The following is a 16,887-nucleotide window of genomic DNA, read 5'->3' as shown; positions in this document are numbered from 1 at the left end:
ACACACACACACACACACACACACAGATGCTTACACACATGCATTATCACTACTCACATCCCACATATCAACATCAACAAGCCACTGCAGCCAAGGCATCATATTACTGTGATATTAAAACAGTGGGGGGCGCTGTGACTGACATTCATTTTGGGCCTGTCTGGATGTGCCCCCTCAAGACACTTAGTGATGAAATTAACCTTTCCAGGATTTGTATACAAGTTAGGATTCATTGTTGTGTGATTAATGTTACATTACAGCAACTAGTCAGGCGCTCCCATGCTGAAATATTGTGTCTCGGGCGATGTTTTGGTAAAGTTTGAACACTTTTGCATGGGCAAACAGTAGTTCACCAGCAGTGGAGTGGTGGTATTTAATTTCTGTTTTTTTTATTCATTTATTTTTTTAGGGGACTTCTGTCAGAGACAACAACTATAATGTGAAAACTCAAACAAAAACTCTGGTGCAATGGTGCATTCAGTGAATGAAATGCAAATTTATTGGTCAACATTTTCATACATTGTATACTCACATTATCATGCATTGTAAAGTCAGTGTGAAAAGCGTATTGCAAGCATTGCTATCTATGATCAATCCCCTCATACAGGTCAGTGGACCATATACAGTTTATTTGCTTTGTGGTTGGCTGGTAATTCAAGTTATTTGTTGGCCCAGTCTCTTCTACTCATTTCTAATTCACCATCGTCAGTAGATTACTTCTGAACATAAAGCAATTCATCCATGCACCGCAGATAAATAGTAACCACTTTACTGTCACAAGAGCTGATTACACCGGCATTGTACATATTAGCCTATTTAAAATTAAGTTTTCAGTATCTGCAATGTTTATTTTGTCATCTTCCAAAGCAAAACACACAACTATCGGATGCCATATCAGTGTGTGAACTATGTAACTATATCCCTAATCTCAACATTAGTTTCACTTAAAATGAGATGTACAAACATATTTAATACCGGCACCCTAATCTTCCTATGATCTATCTTAAATTTTGTGAAATCACACTTCATGACATATAGGTTGTTCCTTGAGTCATTTCATTTTGGTTATGAGTGAATGAGTGGCTCAAGCTCGTAACACACTCGCCCAGTCAAGTCTTCAGTGGCATTTCTCTCAACAGAGTTACCGGAATCAACATCAGAAACTTTGACTTCTAGGCTGCGACCGTTTCCATACTCATTCACTAGGGTGTTGTAGTCCCTGAGGATGATAAGAACAAAATGAAGAATACTCTCTTAGTGATAAATGTCACTCCCTACCAGGTCTTTCAGGTAATTCTCAAATAAAATGTGTATATCTTGGCAAATATCATCAGCTGCTTTCTAATTTTTTCCTACCTTCCGTCAAGTGCTCCATCTCCTTTGTCTTCTGTATCTTGTTTCATTACCTCTCCAACTCTGTTACTAAACCGAACCATGGCACCTGAAAAGTACATATAATATCACTATGACAAAGGCAGACATTCAGCTCAGGAGTGACTGATTTTAAGCTAAAACCAAGTAAAGGTAAAAATCCAAAATATGTAGAATCTAGCCACATTATGTGACACTTAATGAAAAGGTAATGGTAAAGGGGGCACTGCAGCAGTTTTCTGATCTGTAAAGAGTATACATGTGTCACTCACGGGCGCTCTGTCCCCTCCTTTTCCAGACCAGATAAGAGATGAGCAGCAGGAGCAGCAGCAGTAGTATCCCACCCAGAACTCCCGAGATGACTGAAGGGAGTGAGGATGCTGTTGAGATAGACAGATCATGCAGGAGAGTTAGGAAAATTTAATATTTACTTTAAAAATATAATTAAATATCCTGGACTTTGGTGAGTTCTGGATCTTACCTAATACCATGACTCGGAGCGGCTTTGAGGGAGCAGAGCAGAAGGACGATGTAGAGACGTTGACACTGTAGAGGCAGCTGTACTCGCCCTGGTGTTTATAATCCACTGCGGGGAATTCAAAGTAAGCCAAGTAGAAGACAGAGTAGCCAAATGCAAATGCCTTCTTGGGTTCAGTAATGCTCAAGTTAGACATCGTCAGATAGAAGAAACCCCCAGGATATCGGGAATGAATGGAGCAGGTGATGGAGAAACTGCTGCCCTTGGTGACCTCGATTTTGTCGGGGCTGAAGATCACCATCACTTGAGGAGACGTCAGGGAGATGCTGGGCTGCTCCAAATTCACTGAGGAACAGACACAGACTTAAATGAGTTCATATAGACACTGAAACCCTACACTGTTAGTGTTTTGAAACCCAAAAAGTGGTGGCAACTCTGCCGCCACCATTATAAGGGAGTTAAACCCTGTTTACACTGGCGTTTCAAGACAACATTTAGTGTTACAAAACACCCTCTTGTGACTATTTTGAGATCCGAAAATGGCGCTTTGAAGCACTCAGGTCACAGAGTTTTCAAACCTGATATGGAGCATGGATACACTAGTGAGATAAGTATTTTGAAACACATTTCAGAGATTCAAACTCTTTTTTTCAAGGATTGGAGAAACAACTTAAATCCTAATCAAATGGGTAGCCCCAGCGCCTCTTTAATTGACTGACAGCTATTGACACATTGATTTGGCAGGCAAGTGCGTGTTTTTAATTGCATTTGCTGTATTTTATGTCTATAACAGTTTTATCGTCATTAGTAATATTTGAAAACAATACAGTAAAACAGGCCCATGTGATATACAATGGGTTAGAAGGCCTTGTTCTCCATCTACAAATTAAACTCTTCGAGAGTGTAAGCGAAAAATTCCCAAATGTATATGGCCAAAAAATCCAGATTGGAAATTTCATTGGTAATTGAAACTGAAATATTTGGATCCGTGGTTTGGATCTTATGTAAAATAAAATGGTGTTATTTGAAGAAGGTTTCGTATACACTGACTTTTAAACACTTAAAATACCCTGTGTGTCTGCAGACTCATACATGTGTATTGAAACACTTAAAACTGGGTTTAGCTCCGAAACCCTCACTTTAGTATTGATTTACCATGTTTTGTGTTTCAAAACCAAAATATTGTGTTTAAAGTGCTCCCAAAGACTGATATTAGTGTTTCAACTCGAGCACTCCCCAAACACCAATTCCAGTGTTTCAATGGCTACATAGCACTGCTTATGGTGTTTCAGAACCTGATAACTCTGTCTCCGTACTCCCTCTTCTAACAGTGTATCATGTATCATGTGTATCAATCATGCACTACCAAATTTTCAACTTTAAATTAAAATAAAAATTTTGGTAGTGCATGTATCATGTGTATCAATCATGCACTACCAAATTTTCAACTTTAAATTAAAATAAAAATTATTGACCTGTGACAGAGAGCTCAGCCAAATCCCCTTGCGGAAAGCGGATGTTTTGAGTGGCTAATCTCTTCTCATATTCGCAGTAGTATGACCCCTTATGGCTGAAGTCCACTTTAGGGATGGTGAAGGTCGCAGCTTCATTTTCTGAGTATTTTTCCATTCTGAACGTGCCTGCCGTCTTTTGCAAGACGAACGTCCCACCCAAGTGCTCCGTTACCATGGTGCAGATGATTTCAACCTTGTCACCCCAGTTTACATCTGGAGCAGGACTCAGGGTGATTTGGGGCTTCGATAGAGCACCTGAGACAGATAATTGGTTGTACTAAATTTGTTGTTTTCATTATGGCCAACTCAGTTTCATCCAACAACAATTTAGCGATGAATAAAAATGCAGTCAGGGATTTGACGTAAGCCACGCCTCTTACCTAAACAGATAGCACTAGCATCTTCACCATGGCCACAGTTATTTTCTCCAAATCCGGCATGTGTACATTGTGTGAGAGCGTTCTCTTGGCCGTTACACTCCACATTATCCAGCCATATTGGACCAGTGCCTCTCCCGAAATGGGCATTCATAGGAGCGGCGACAGCATGACCACAGCCGAGCTGTTTGCACACCACTTCAGCATTATTCATTTCCCACTCATCATCGCACACTGTTCCCCACTGGCCGTTATGGAAGATCTCCACTCTACCACTGCATTCACTTCTCCCACCGACCAGCCTAAGCTGCTCTGGATATTACAAAAAAAAGGAAATAAAAGGATTATTCATGTAAAGGACAGTCCTTGGGCTATGTGCAGTATGTTATTACATTTACAATCGTGATTTTGCACACTGATTTGATTGAGTGAAATCAGCAGTTGTTTTTCATTGAACAAAAAACTTTCCTTTTCATTTCCATACCATGTGAATTAAGAATACAATAATGAAACAAATGCAAAGGATATTATATTGTACTGTATATCAAATTGCATATGGGAATTCTGAACATTGTGTACTCATTATAAGAGGCTAACAGCTTTACCTGCACAGACAACACCAGCGTCTTCTTCATGGCCACAACTTGCCCTGTTAAAACCTTTAACTGAGCATTGCTGGAGAGATGTCTCATTTCCAAAACATGAAGTGCTAGCCTCCCATACTGGCCCACTGCCTTGACCAAATTGGGCGACACCAGTAGCACTTACAGCATGTCCACACTCCAGCAGCGTACACACCACCTCAGCATCAGTCATGGTCCAGTCTCTACCACACACTGTTCCCCACTCATCGGCATGGTTGGCCTCTACTCTACCAGAGCATTGATCAACGCTGTTGACCAACCGTATTGCCAAACTATCTGTCAGGGCAAGAAAGTTAAAATGAATACATAAAACATTTTAAATGCATTTTTAATATAGTCATTGTTCTAGAATAGAATAAAAAACAGATCAAAGGAAAATACCAGGATTTTGTATTTATTTATTTATTTTTTTACCTTGCTTCCTTCATTGCAAGTCTATCTTAAATTATCCCTTAGCAGTGCAGCCAATGGCCAGATGCACTCTGAGGGTTCATAGGGTCATGTTTCACAAGTGGAAGTTTTTGCCAATGGAAGCAAGATTTACATTGTTTATCAAACCATAGGATGACAAAATTGTGACTGCAAACATGGCTCAGTCACAAAACCCCTCTTTCTAGCTATTGCTTGCCAATTAGCTAACCGCAATACTGGATGTAAAAAGTGTGCAGATGTTACAGCAGCTTTTAGCAACAAATGGCTCTTATTAGCCTAAATACTCTAAACCAATAACAAATATTTTAATATTTAGGTCTTAAGGGGAAAAAATGTATAGGCCACCATATTATTATTATTTTTTTAAACTACATCAAATTCATCATATTTCCATGTATATGTATATCCAATCCCAATTGGAATGCACACCCTGCAACTGAATTCACTACTGTGGTGTGATTCAGGTTTCCAACCCAATGACAGCTCTGTCCACAGGCTATTTTTGCTCCATGGGTCTGCAGTTAGAATTTAGAGTAAGGCTCCTTTAAGAAAAGGTGATGCCTTGTTATATTAAGTCTGAGAAATTTTCAGTTGATATGCAGTATGTGTTAAATAAAAAATGTACAGCTATAGTTGCAACACAATTTAGACTTTTGTAGCTCTGTGAATTGATTCAAGCTTGATTCTAGCAGGACAGCTTAGATATCAGCCAAAAGAGACAAGAAAACTATTTCAATGTATAAAGTGGGCAGCTCTCAGTTCACATTGATGGATTATGGCTTTAGATTGTCTAGAAGGCAAGGGGATATTTGAGTGTCATACTGAGTAGGATCCACTAAGCAGTGGAGGGTAATGAAAACTTAAATTACATATCTCATGTCATGCTGAATGCACAGAACAAAAATATGTGTTTGTGAGGTAGGTTCGTGAAGGCACAAGTCAAAACTCTCTTGGGTGTTCTGACCATTGGTCTGGGGCCTCAGGAGCTTTACATCCAGAATAGCTGCTGTAATGCAGTGCCTGGGGAGTCTGGTGATTGGGGTTTAGTGATTTCACAGCCAATCATACAATCTCAATCCCTTCTAGCCAATTTTTTTTTGAAAGGCAATGATGAAGTAGAGCAGAGACTTTTCAAACAAGACTCGTCCCTAGTGATGGCTGCCATATGATTAGCACACATCCAGACATGTGCACTTTAACATGTTAAGCAGGCAATATGTTAAACCCCAGGGCAATTTATGATGCTGTGCCTATGGCCCAGCCCAAAAGTTACAGGCAACAAGTCTCTTCCTCTGTTTAGAAAGAGGAAGAAAGTCTTAGAACAATGCCAGGGCTGAAACTGGGTATAAGGTAATAAAAAACAAGAAGTGATACTAATGAACAAAAACTTAAATAACACTGGTATTTTCCTTTGTCATCATTTTTTGGTTGCAGTTGTGTGCTTTCTGTTACCTGAACATAAAACACCAGCGACTGAGGTGATGTTGCAAGTACTGTCTCCAAATGCTTTTTGTGTGCACTGGGTGAGTGAGGACTCTTGTCCATTGCACTGTATCTCATCAATCCACATCTTTCCCCTGCCGTAGCCATAGGAGCCCCTGTGGCTGAGCTTGTGAACCTTCCCACAGTTCAGCTGTCTGCACACCACCATTGCATCATTTACATCCCAGGAATCACCACACACAGTCCCCCACTGGCCTTCATGGTAGAACTCCACTCTTCCAGAACAACGACTGGAACCATTGACCAACTTGACATTACCTGGGAATTACAGTTGAGACATGACAGTAAATGCAGCCCCCAACATTCCCCACCCCCTTGGAGATTTCTAAAGTCTTACCTGAACATACAACAGTTGCGTCTCCAACTTGATTGGGACTGGTCTTGACAAATTCTCTCAGCGAGCACTGTGCGAGAGAGCGCTCCTTACCACCGCAAGTGATGGTGTACCCTCTCAGCCCACTGCCCTGACCAAATGATCCTGAGGCCATGACAGGATCTCCACAATCCATCTCCCTGCACACCACTTCAGCTTCATTTATGCCCCAGTTAACATTATATACTGGCAACCAGTGGTCACCATGGTAGAACTCCACCCTGCCTGAGCAGTGGTCGGTCCCATTGATCAGTCTGATCAAATCTAGAAATCAAAGGAGAGCAGAGCAACAATCAAAGCAACATAATTGAATGCATAATAGGAATTGCATGTTCAGATTTGTATAATTAGATGGTTAATTCAAAGATAATATGAACAACATCACAGCACATTCCATATAATAAAGTGGCTAGCTTACTTGAACACACCACACCAGCATCCTCACTATGGCCACAGTTATTATCTCCAAATGTGGCGTGTTGGCAGTGCACAAGGGAAGTCTCATTACCCAAACACTCAACATCATCCAACCAGATTTCTGCTTGGCCTTGACCAAAGAAGGCCAAAGATTTGGCTGTCTGAACTGTTCCACAGTCCAATTCTCTGCACACCACCTGAGCATCTCTGACATCCCACTGATCATCACACACTGTTCCCCACTGCCCATCGTGGTGGACTTCCAGTCTACCAGAGCATCGATCAGTGCCATTGACCAGCCTCAACTGCGGATTACCTGAGGAAAGGTTTTCTAGTGTTAAAAGACTGTAGAATCTAAAATCAGGGTATTATAATTGTTGATAGTATTTTCAGTAACGCTTTACACATTAGACATTACACATAAGCATAGAAATAACCAAAGAGGTGACTAAAGAGATCCAGAAATTGTCATATTTCCATTTCTCTTGATTTGTGAACAATGATAACATGATTAATATGCATGATGGGCCAACAGATAAAAAGAGTATTTATTAAAACAAATGTCTTGCCTGAACATGAAATAGCAGCATTTTCACATCTTGCTGGGTTGACCTGAAGTGAGCACTGTGCGATGGAGCTCTCATTGCTGGAGCATCTGCTTGTATACGCTTTTAGCGCGTTGCTTTCACCAAAGTGGGGATTTTCTGGGTTATTGCGAGGTTTTCCACAATCAAGCTCTTTACACACCAACGCAGCCTCTTTCGTGCCCCAGCCATCTCCACACATTTTTACCCATTGGCCATCATAGTAGACTTCCACTCTACCAGAACAAAGGTCAGTCCCATTGACCAGCCTGACTTTATCTGGAAACCAAGGAACAGGGAAATTAAAGGCATCAGCAACAACCATGTTCAAGGAAAAGGTTGAGTTTCAGCATTGACGTATTTTCTTATGCGTTAGGACAGTATGGTCTGTATTGTGCATATTTATTACTGCCCCATAAAGAGGAACAACAAAAGATGGAAAAGGTAATTATGACAGAACTGAAAATTAGACCATAAGAGTGATATGACATCTGAAACTGAGTGGTCTTTTCCTTTAAGAACTCCACTTGACCTCATTTTTGAGAGAACCTGTTAGCATCCTGTTAGCATTTGTTAGTGATGCTAGTGCAAGCCAATGGAGATCCAAGCATTTTCTCTCTGAATTTCATGAATGACATTCAACACAGATCCATAAATTGAAGACCTTCCTGAGAAATCTCTTTGGATTAATTTAATGTTTTGGAAATGGCTTGGATACTCATCACCATAAATTTGCACTGCTATTGCACACAAATGCAAACAGAAGACTGCTTCTTGGCTGTCCAACTCAGTCTTCATTAGTGATGGATGGGTTTGGTAGAAATTTCCAGTTCTCCCTTCAGCATGCTGTTTGGACCACTGAATTAGAGAAAACACCTGCAAAATGGCAAGTGTAACAGATGGAGTAGAAGCTGTATTACCTGAGCATATAACACCAGCATCCTCATGATGATCACAGTCAGTTTCCCCAAAACCTCTGTGTGGGCAGTCAGTGAGGGACTTCTCATGACCAGTACACTGAACATCGTCCATCCAAATCTGATTGCTGCCCTGGCCAAAGTGGGCCTTGTACCTGACTGCCATAGGGGTCCCGCAGTCCATCTCTCGGCACACAACTTCTGCCTCCTGCATGCCCCATCTGTCATCACAAACTGTACCCCAATGTGCATCATGGTAGATTTCCACTCTACCAGAGCATCGATTAGTTCCGTTGACCAGCCTAAGCGGTTTACTGTCTGCCAGGTTAAAAAGTCAACAAAAAGGGCATGGTTAGTAACAAAACATCCAAAAACATCTGTCTTGAATTTGTATTCCACCCTCAGTGAAAAGATTTTTGGATAATGTCTCAAATTCTCATTTTGATCTCATTTTGCATATTTCCATTAAAATACAGTTTTGTTCAGTCTGATTCTCTATCTCATGTTACTCAGTTTTAAAAAAGCAGACCATGTAATCACGTAAATTTGGACACAAGCGTATTGGATTTAATGGCAAATTCTCATTGGATTATTGCAAATAAGATACATTTCCTAAAAGTTCACTTACGTATGTTTTTATTACAATTAAACAATTAAAAAATAAGCTTCAATAGTTGTTACACAAGGATGACGTACTTTTGCAAACAACAGGAGCATCCACACATCTTCCTCTGAATTCTTGAAGGCTGCACAGTGCGAGAGAGCTCTCATTTCCAAAACATCTTGTTTTGACTCCAATCATCTCACTTCCCTCACCAAAGGATGGCGATCCAGGCTGAATGGCAGGACCCCCACAACCAATCTCTACACACAACACTTCAGCCTCTGCCTTGCCCCAATCACTATTACACACTTTTCTCCAGTGGCCATCATGGTAGACTTCCACTCTACCGGAGCACCGATTAGTCCCATTAACCAGCCTGACATGCTCTGTAAACAAAATTTAGAGACAATGAAACAAAATTCAACAATAATGCAAGAATTGATGATCAGAATTCAGTTCAATTTACAGGATTGCTTTTTACCTTTTAACTTTTTTCAGGGTTAAATGACAAATTACTCTATTATATGTACTTACATAGGCTTACATAGGAAGGAACACTTCACACTTAAAGCTCCATTTGCTTTTTTTAAATTCACCAATGTTTCAACAGGCTGTATTCATCAGGGTGTCTCACAGCTTGACAGACAGTTTGCCTGTTGAAACCTTGGTGGATAAAAAAACACAAATTGAGCTTTGAGTGTGCAGTGTTCCTTCCTATGTGAGTTCATGCTGTCAATACCAGCAGCTCATCAAGATTGCACAGTATGTTTACTCATTCCTTTATTTTAACTTCTGCACTCCACGGTGTAACATTTTGGTTGACACATCAAACAGTTGTTGAGCAAGCAATTTGCCTCCAGTGTAATGTTTAAAGCTCTGTTAGGTTGCATTTATGACAGATTAGCATGCTGGTGATATAAAAAAACACTCTCAAGAGGTTACAGCAAGTAAGAAGATAAAATCTGTTTAACTATACAGTGCGATAGTTTATCACTGCTTCTTTTCATATTGTTACTTTCACACATCCTTTGGCCTACTAATCAGTTACAACTGTGCCCACTTTCCCACTTGTTATAAATTAATAAATATAAGTATTTGTGGGTTAAGTACATAAATCTAATAAAGCTGACACTTCATGGCTTCAGGCAGACCCTCTCTCCTGCATTCAGTTACAGGGTATCCATGGTACAAAAACCATGAGAAACTAATTGCCAGAAGGTCATCTCCTTTCAAACTAGTTTTTAGCTCAACAAATATGAATAATCAACAAAACAAATTTGGCTCTTTTTCTCCACCACATCTCTGTTTTCCATTTTCTGTGGAATCATTTCCTATTTTTGGCCTTATTATAATTTGGGGCAAGGTAGCTTTAATGTAAAATTGTGTGATGCTTGGTTGTATGGGCAAGTAAAAATCCAGGAAGTGCGAGCTAATTGAATGATTTCAGGTTGATGTCTAACACATTGTTTTCAGTGCTGACCTGCTCCCCCAATACCCCAACCCCGCTACAGTGAAGATACTGGTCTATCACACAGAAGACACACCTAGCAGCTGTGTGGTCAGCAAAATGAGGAGCCTGAAGTTAGCTGTTGTCTTATGCCCTGTCCTTTTAGTCAGATTCAGATTACGCAACAGAATGGTTCTGACACAATTCAATTAGGATGTAGAGGATCCATTTTGAGGGTCATATATTTAAAGAGGCCTAAGGTCCTGTGATGTGAATCAGTGTGAGGCCCAATTTATAATCTTTTATAGGGAGCCAAACCTCTTATATGGACTAGGACTAACCCTTTATTGAAATAAATGCATAATACAAAGATTAAAGCACAATTAATTACAATTACAATTAAAGTACAGTATATGAACCTAAATACCCTTCTCTGGGTTTGCTACTCTAATAGAATATAAGAAGAGAAAACTTGCATACAAGGGTCTTCTCTCCAACAATGAAGAAAAAGAATAAAAAATGCAGAAGTCTCAAAAATGGAAAAGGGCCTCCGGCCTGCATGAACAGATGTCTTGGCCAATGGTTTCTTACTCAGCATTTCTTTGCACACAGTGCTGACATGGGCATATTTTACATCAAAGGAAAACATGATACTTGTAAAATAGTTCCTATATGTTCAGTTGAAGCCTATCATTAATATCACTTTAGTTATTTTCAATTCTTAAATGGTAGTTAATTCCTCAGTTTGGCCTTTGGATTCTATGTGTACTTTTTGTCTGTATGACTTAGTTCTTTAATTTTTCTTTACCATCTCTTAGTCTTTTCCTTTTATTTTTGTCATAGTTTTTCCCTCTGATTGGCCTCATTAGGCATTTCTGTGGAGGATTCGGTCTGACTCTGCGCATTAGAGCATCTGAGCTCGATCTTTGAGCCCCCTGAATAAGATTAATCTGGGTCTGGGTTAGATCCACTTATCCTCACAACATGTAAAATAAAAGTAGGCTATCCTATAGGTAATGCAACTTTGAATGGCATATCTCACGACAGGACGAGCAAGAGTCCGGGTGGGTCAAGTACTGACATAATCGAAATGAATGAATAAATCCACAGTCCAATCTTAATGTCTTACCTGAACAGACGACACCGGCATCTTCAGCATGGCCACAGTTATTGTCCCCGAGTTCTCTATGTGGGCACTTGATGAGCGAAGTCTCGCGGCCAGTACACTGAACATCATCCATCCAGATGTCTTCCTTTCCTTCTCCAAAGTGGGCCCTGCTTTTGGCCTCGAGAGCTGTCCCGCAATTGAGCTCTCTACACACCACATCGGCGTTGTCAATGGACCAGTAATCATCGCACACCGATCCCCATCTCTCTCTGTGGAAGACCTCCACTCTACCGGAGCACCGTGAAGGCCCGACCAGCCTAATTTTGTAACAATCTGTTGAATATCAATAATAGCAATAATAGCTGTAGCTTATGTCACCATGAACTCAGTCAGTAATCAAAAATGGTACTTTTCTTCAACCTGGGCTTTCACAAGTCTGGCGATCATTAATATGCATGTAGGGTTTTAGCTATAGAAAGTAAATGGAATTTACTGACCTGTATACAGTGGTAGATTCAGTAGACCTACAGCAGAAGTCAGAGAGAGATAATAAATTGACGACAACTCATAGACTTGGTCATGAATAAATTAAACAGTACTGTCTAGTAGATAGACAGCAGCCGATGTTGTACATATCCAGTATCACTATCCTTACATATGTCGCTTACCCTGTGGTATTTGGAATATCTGATATTTTATTCAGGCGAAATATGTATGTTTTTTTTTTGTTATGTAAAAAATTATGATACCCATATAGTACTGTTCTTGTTTGAGCCATTTATTTAGTTTGAAATAACGTTTGTCATAGGCTAGGCTACTAATCAGAGAAGGAGCATAATTAAAAACAGCTCAACTCAAAACAAACAAAAGAAGTAAAGAAAGATAAGAATAAATTATTATGCATACAGTATAAATATCTCTCTTTTTTGTGAAATTTTGGGGGAAAAAATGAATATATTGTATTCATTATATCTTTTGGCTGGAGAATTTCATATTCTGAGTGAACATGAGAAAATAAAAACTCACCTATTGACAGATAAAGAAGAAAATGCATTTCTTTGGTCTTTATAGCAGAAATGAAGACCATATTGTGTCCTCAGTGTGGAGCAACTCCTGCGACAAAGGTAAAATGAAGAAGAAAAGAAATCAAAAACTCTACACTGTACAAATCCTGTGACAGGGGCGAAAAGCAGAAGAACAGAAAACACTACACTATGCAAAAAAAATTAAATATTTTCAGTCGTGTAACGTCATCTGTCTTTAGGAGAGCTACAACAGCTTGTTGATTTTTGAAAAACAGTCTAGATTTTCTCTCAAATTTCGAAAGATGATCAATTAGATAGATACCGTTTCAATCCAGCCAATCTGAGCAGCTATTTAAATGAACAAAAAAACATACAAAGAAGAAATTAAAGTTGGGAATATCTGAATAGTTCCAAAGGGAAAAAAAAGCCCCTTACAGATCCAGTAATTGTTATGAAAAACTGTGACTGCCTGGACTTGGACTGCAAACTGGATGTATGTTGACATTTTGATCAATCATTAAAGACAGAGGACGAGAAGAGATTTCATTTGTTTTACACAATATCTACTTACTATTTGAAAAAAAAACAACATATTATGTAGATGAAAATAAAAGCTTATTTAAAGGTGTGCTGGTGGGAAATTGTAGATGAAAGTGAAGATGGTTCAGTGACAAGACAAAGTAACAGACAAAAGGAGAGGCGAGTCTCGAGCTGAATAGATATGTAGTAGAGCTGCTATGAGCAAATGTCAACGGCTCAACTTGGCCACTGACTCCCAAAACCACAACCCCAATTTCCACCTCCCACGTCTGCTCACCCACTGGTCACTCACATGACAGGCCTTTTTGTTGAGTCTGTAGATACTAGAGCCAATTTTTTTTTTTATTTTAGAGCTATGAACTGTAATAAACAGGTCCCCTCCCTGAATGAAATGCACGCTGCGATCATCTCCAGAGCCTCATGTGAACTTTTGGGAGGGCCCACATGAACTTATGACTTACTGAAGGCCTTTCAAAGCTACGACACAAGTTGGAACTTTATTTCCTATGATAAAAGATGCTAAATAAAAATGACAGCAAATTACATTGCCAAAGATAAACAAATATCAGTTTTGCTGTGAGTGGATGGGTGGTTCAAGACCAGAATTGTCCTATAAGCAAGAAGGTGTTGAGCTAGTGGACAATATTGCAGGGGCTTTCACATTATTTTCTATCATTCTTGTTTTTCCCTTTTTTGTATTCAGCACTCAGTAATTGCTGTGCTGGATGCTTAAACATAGTATGACTCTGTTTTTATGATTTTCTGTACTACCTCCATCCAGGGTTTTTGTAAGGGGACAGCTAGCAATTCACTTATCCAAAATGGATCATTCTGTATCTATATCTGTAAATTGAATATTTTGATAAGGTATATAGTCAATTTCTGTACATATATATGACCTCCTGTGAATAATGAATAAGACGCATATAGCACATTCAATATATATATACTGTAAATTTGCATATTTATTATGCTTCTCATTTGTTATATATTGCCCATACTGTTGTTGATATTTGTTGATAATGATAATGTTGATATTTTTAGATTTTTCCACTTAACACTCATATTGTACATTTTATGCATTCATTTCTCCTTGTCTCAGAAACCCTCATAATGCTGTAATCTATACTTTTTTTTCTCAAACTTTTCATTCATACATTCTACTTTGCATTATTTAGTGTTTACTGTGGTGCAACAACCCTGTTTTAATGAAGCAGTTCGACTCTAAGTCCATTATGTTTTGGGGAGATTTTCATCAAGTATGTGCACAGTAATATTGTGTATTAAGACTTTTCCATAGTTTAATACACAGAAAACACCATTGTAAAGTGTTATTTATATTCTATTTTTCACTGCTGCATCCTATTACTATTGCTGCTACATCCAATTTCCACACAGAAGTTTCATTTTGTCTTATTTGCCCATTGACATCTTTATCAACATTTCTTTCAGGGAATTATTAGCAGAGACATTGAGGAGTATCTTATAATGCACTCTGCAAATTCATAAGTTGGCGGCCCCAAATGGCAGCAGGGGGTAACTGTTTGACTTCTATTTGACTTCGATACCCAGAAATTATATGACCTGATGTTAGTAACCTGGACACTCTTTGGACCTAAATGTCTTCTTCCTCGTGGCTGGTGGAGGTGGATGTGATGAGGAGGTTCAGCCATTGTTGGTGAGCAAGTTTTGACTTCATGTGCACAGAGAAGATTTCCTGCCAGTGTCTATAACCAACACCAGAATTTGACTTGGGAAATTTGGCAAACCAACAGCATTTCAAACAGGAGGTATGGCACGCTCTTCTCTGCTGCAGCCCCACTTTGTGATTTAGGCCAAGATGGGTGTATGATTACATAAACCTATCTGGCCTAGTACAGCTTTAACATGCTTTTTTAATTTTGTCATATTGTTAGTCTACACTCAATCTGTCTTGTTAATATGCAAATAAATATATTTTTGTATTATTTGCGAGTGATAAAAGTTCCACATAATTGCATGATTGTATCTCTTCCACTAGCTGGAAACACTCAGCTCTCAGTAACGTTGAGAAGAGACAGGAATGAGGGTATTTTTTTTTTTTTTAAGAATCTAGTTTTTCATTCAGTATTCAGATTCAGTATCCATCTAGAACCACTCACAACCAAGATGTTTCCTTCTTCAGACCATATAAGAGATGAGCAACAGGAGATATTAGTGAAAGAAGCCATAGACCCAGTGACCTCTGTTTTCTATCAGTTCACTATTATTGGCAGAAAAACTATTAGGTTTTGTGAGGGCAGCAGGCCAAACACATATTGATGTTTTGGTAAATCATTACAAGAACAGAGATATAGTACATTTTGTCATTCTCTGATGGGAAATGACATTACAACCAAGGGGGAAGGGCAGTACCAGTAACACAATTATGACAAACAAGATGATCTCACAACTTCAAAAGTCCATGTAGCCTTCACACACTGAGGGGAATGTGCTTTTAAAAAGGGTTTCAAATGGAGACTAATGGACAAATGTACATGTTTTCTATGCATATTTTATTATTTCAGGCCCTTACCATTTCATTTCCATTTTTAAGCTATAATTCAAGCTATTCACACTGAGTGATTTCAATGTGCACAGAAAAATAAAATAGCCTACAACTTCTGATTATGTAGCACCCGTTTTGACACACAGCCTATCTCTCATGCTAAAGCTAACATTCCTTCTAACAGTCTCACCTGAACCTTAATATGCACATGAAAATTGTACTGGGTCAAAAGGACTCCCATTTTAAAATGTGTCATGTTTGTGTCATAAAACGTGTCATGAGCCTGTTATAAATACAAAAGTGCCACAATTTACAGAATAAAGCTTATTTATTCAGTTAGAGCGATGGAGACAGGCAGAAGGGTGTCATCAATAAATACGATACATAATGTTTACTCAGTGTGGTCCAACAGATTTGTTAATGCGCTTTCATAAAAATACACAACACTGTTAAATATATTTGATTTGAATGTATAATCTGTCATCATTTATAGAGTGTAATAGAATAAAACATGGGTAAGCAAAAAGAGGAATGTTGCTTTTGTCAATTTTCACAGTGAGAGAGACACAATGAAGTATGTTCTCCCCTATATGATTTTAAATACCTAGAAATTACATATTTATTCACAAGATGGCACTACATTCAGGGACGAAGGGTTACTGAGCGTGTATGTGCTTGTGCGTGTGTCCATCATGTGTAAACATAAAGCAATTACTCATCCACCCACCCATGATAATTTAATAGGAGAGAGGGACATGAGGAGAAAATGCTTAGTGTTGGTGTTTAGGATAGTGTGTGTGTGTGTGAGAGAGAGAGAGAGAGAGAGAGAGAGAGAGAGAGGGAGAGAGAGAGAGAGTATAGGATCTGGGTCAGGGGTAAGGGTCGGCCATCACATGTTGCTCTCTCCCACTCTGCTGAAAAACAAGACGGAATATTCCTTTCATCTCTGCCCATTTGCCCAATTGAAAGGGAACTGTGTGGCCACATTTTTGCTTTTTCACCAACACTCAGCAATGATAATGTGCA

General features: G+C 39.1%; 1 protein-coding gene across 1 annotated transcript; it reads right to left on the bottom strand.

Moving 5' to 3' along the window:
* Positions 1-485: 485 nt before the first annotated feature.
* Positions 486-12,898, bottom strand: LOC139662575 (scavenger receptor cysteine-rich type 1 protein M130-like). Its single transcript, XM_071541271.1, has 16 exons — positions 12,796-12,898; positions 12,267-12,293; positions 11,791-12,102; positions 9,307-9,600; positions 8,614-8,928; positions 7,679-7,972; positions 7,111-7,425; positions 6,657-6,956; positions 6,269-6,577; positions 4,346-4,660; positions 3,744-4,052; positions 3,325-3,618; positions 1,853-2,194; positions 1,644-1,751; positions 1,357-1,441; positions 486-1,219 (listed from the first exon to the last, which is right to left on the bottom strand). The coding sequence occupies exons 1-16, from the start codon at positions 12,854-12,856 to the stop codon at positions 1,066-1,068; spliced, it is 3,834 nt and encodes a 1,277-aa protein (XP_071397372.1). The 5' UTR covers positions 12,857-12,898; the 3' UTR covers positions 486-1,065.
* Between the last annotated feature and the right edge of the window lie 3,989 nt (positions 12,899-16,887).

Source organism: Centroberyx affinis, unplaced genomic scaffold, assembly GCF_046629955.1.
Source record: "Centroberyx affinis isolate AG114_WGS23_722 - 3 ecotype Tasmania unplaced genomic scaffold, CSIRO-AGI_Caff_v1 ptg000216l_1, whole genome shotgun sequence".
Lineage (NCBI taxonomy): Eukaryota > Metazoa > Chordata > Actinopteri > Beryciformes > Berycidae > Centroberyx > Centroberyx affinis.
This window is presented reverse-complemented; position numbering and strand designations above follow the sequence as displayed.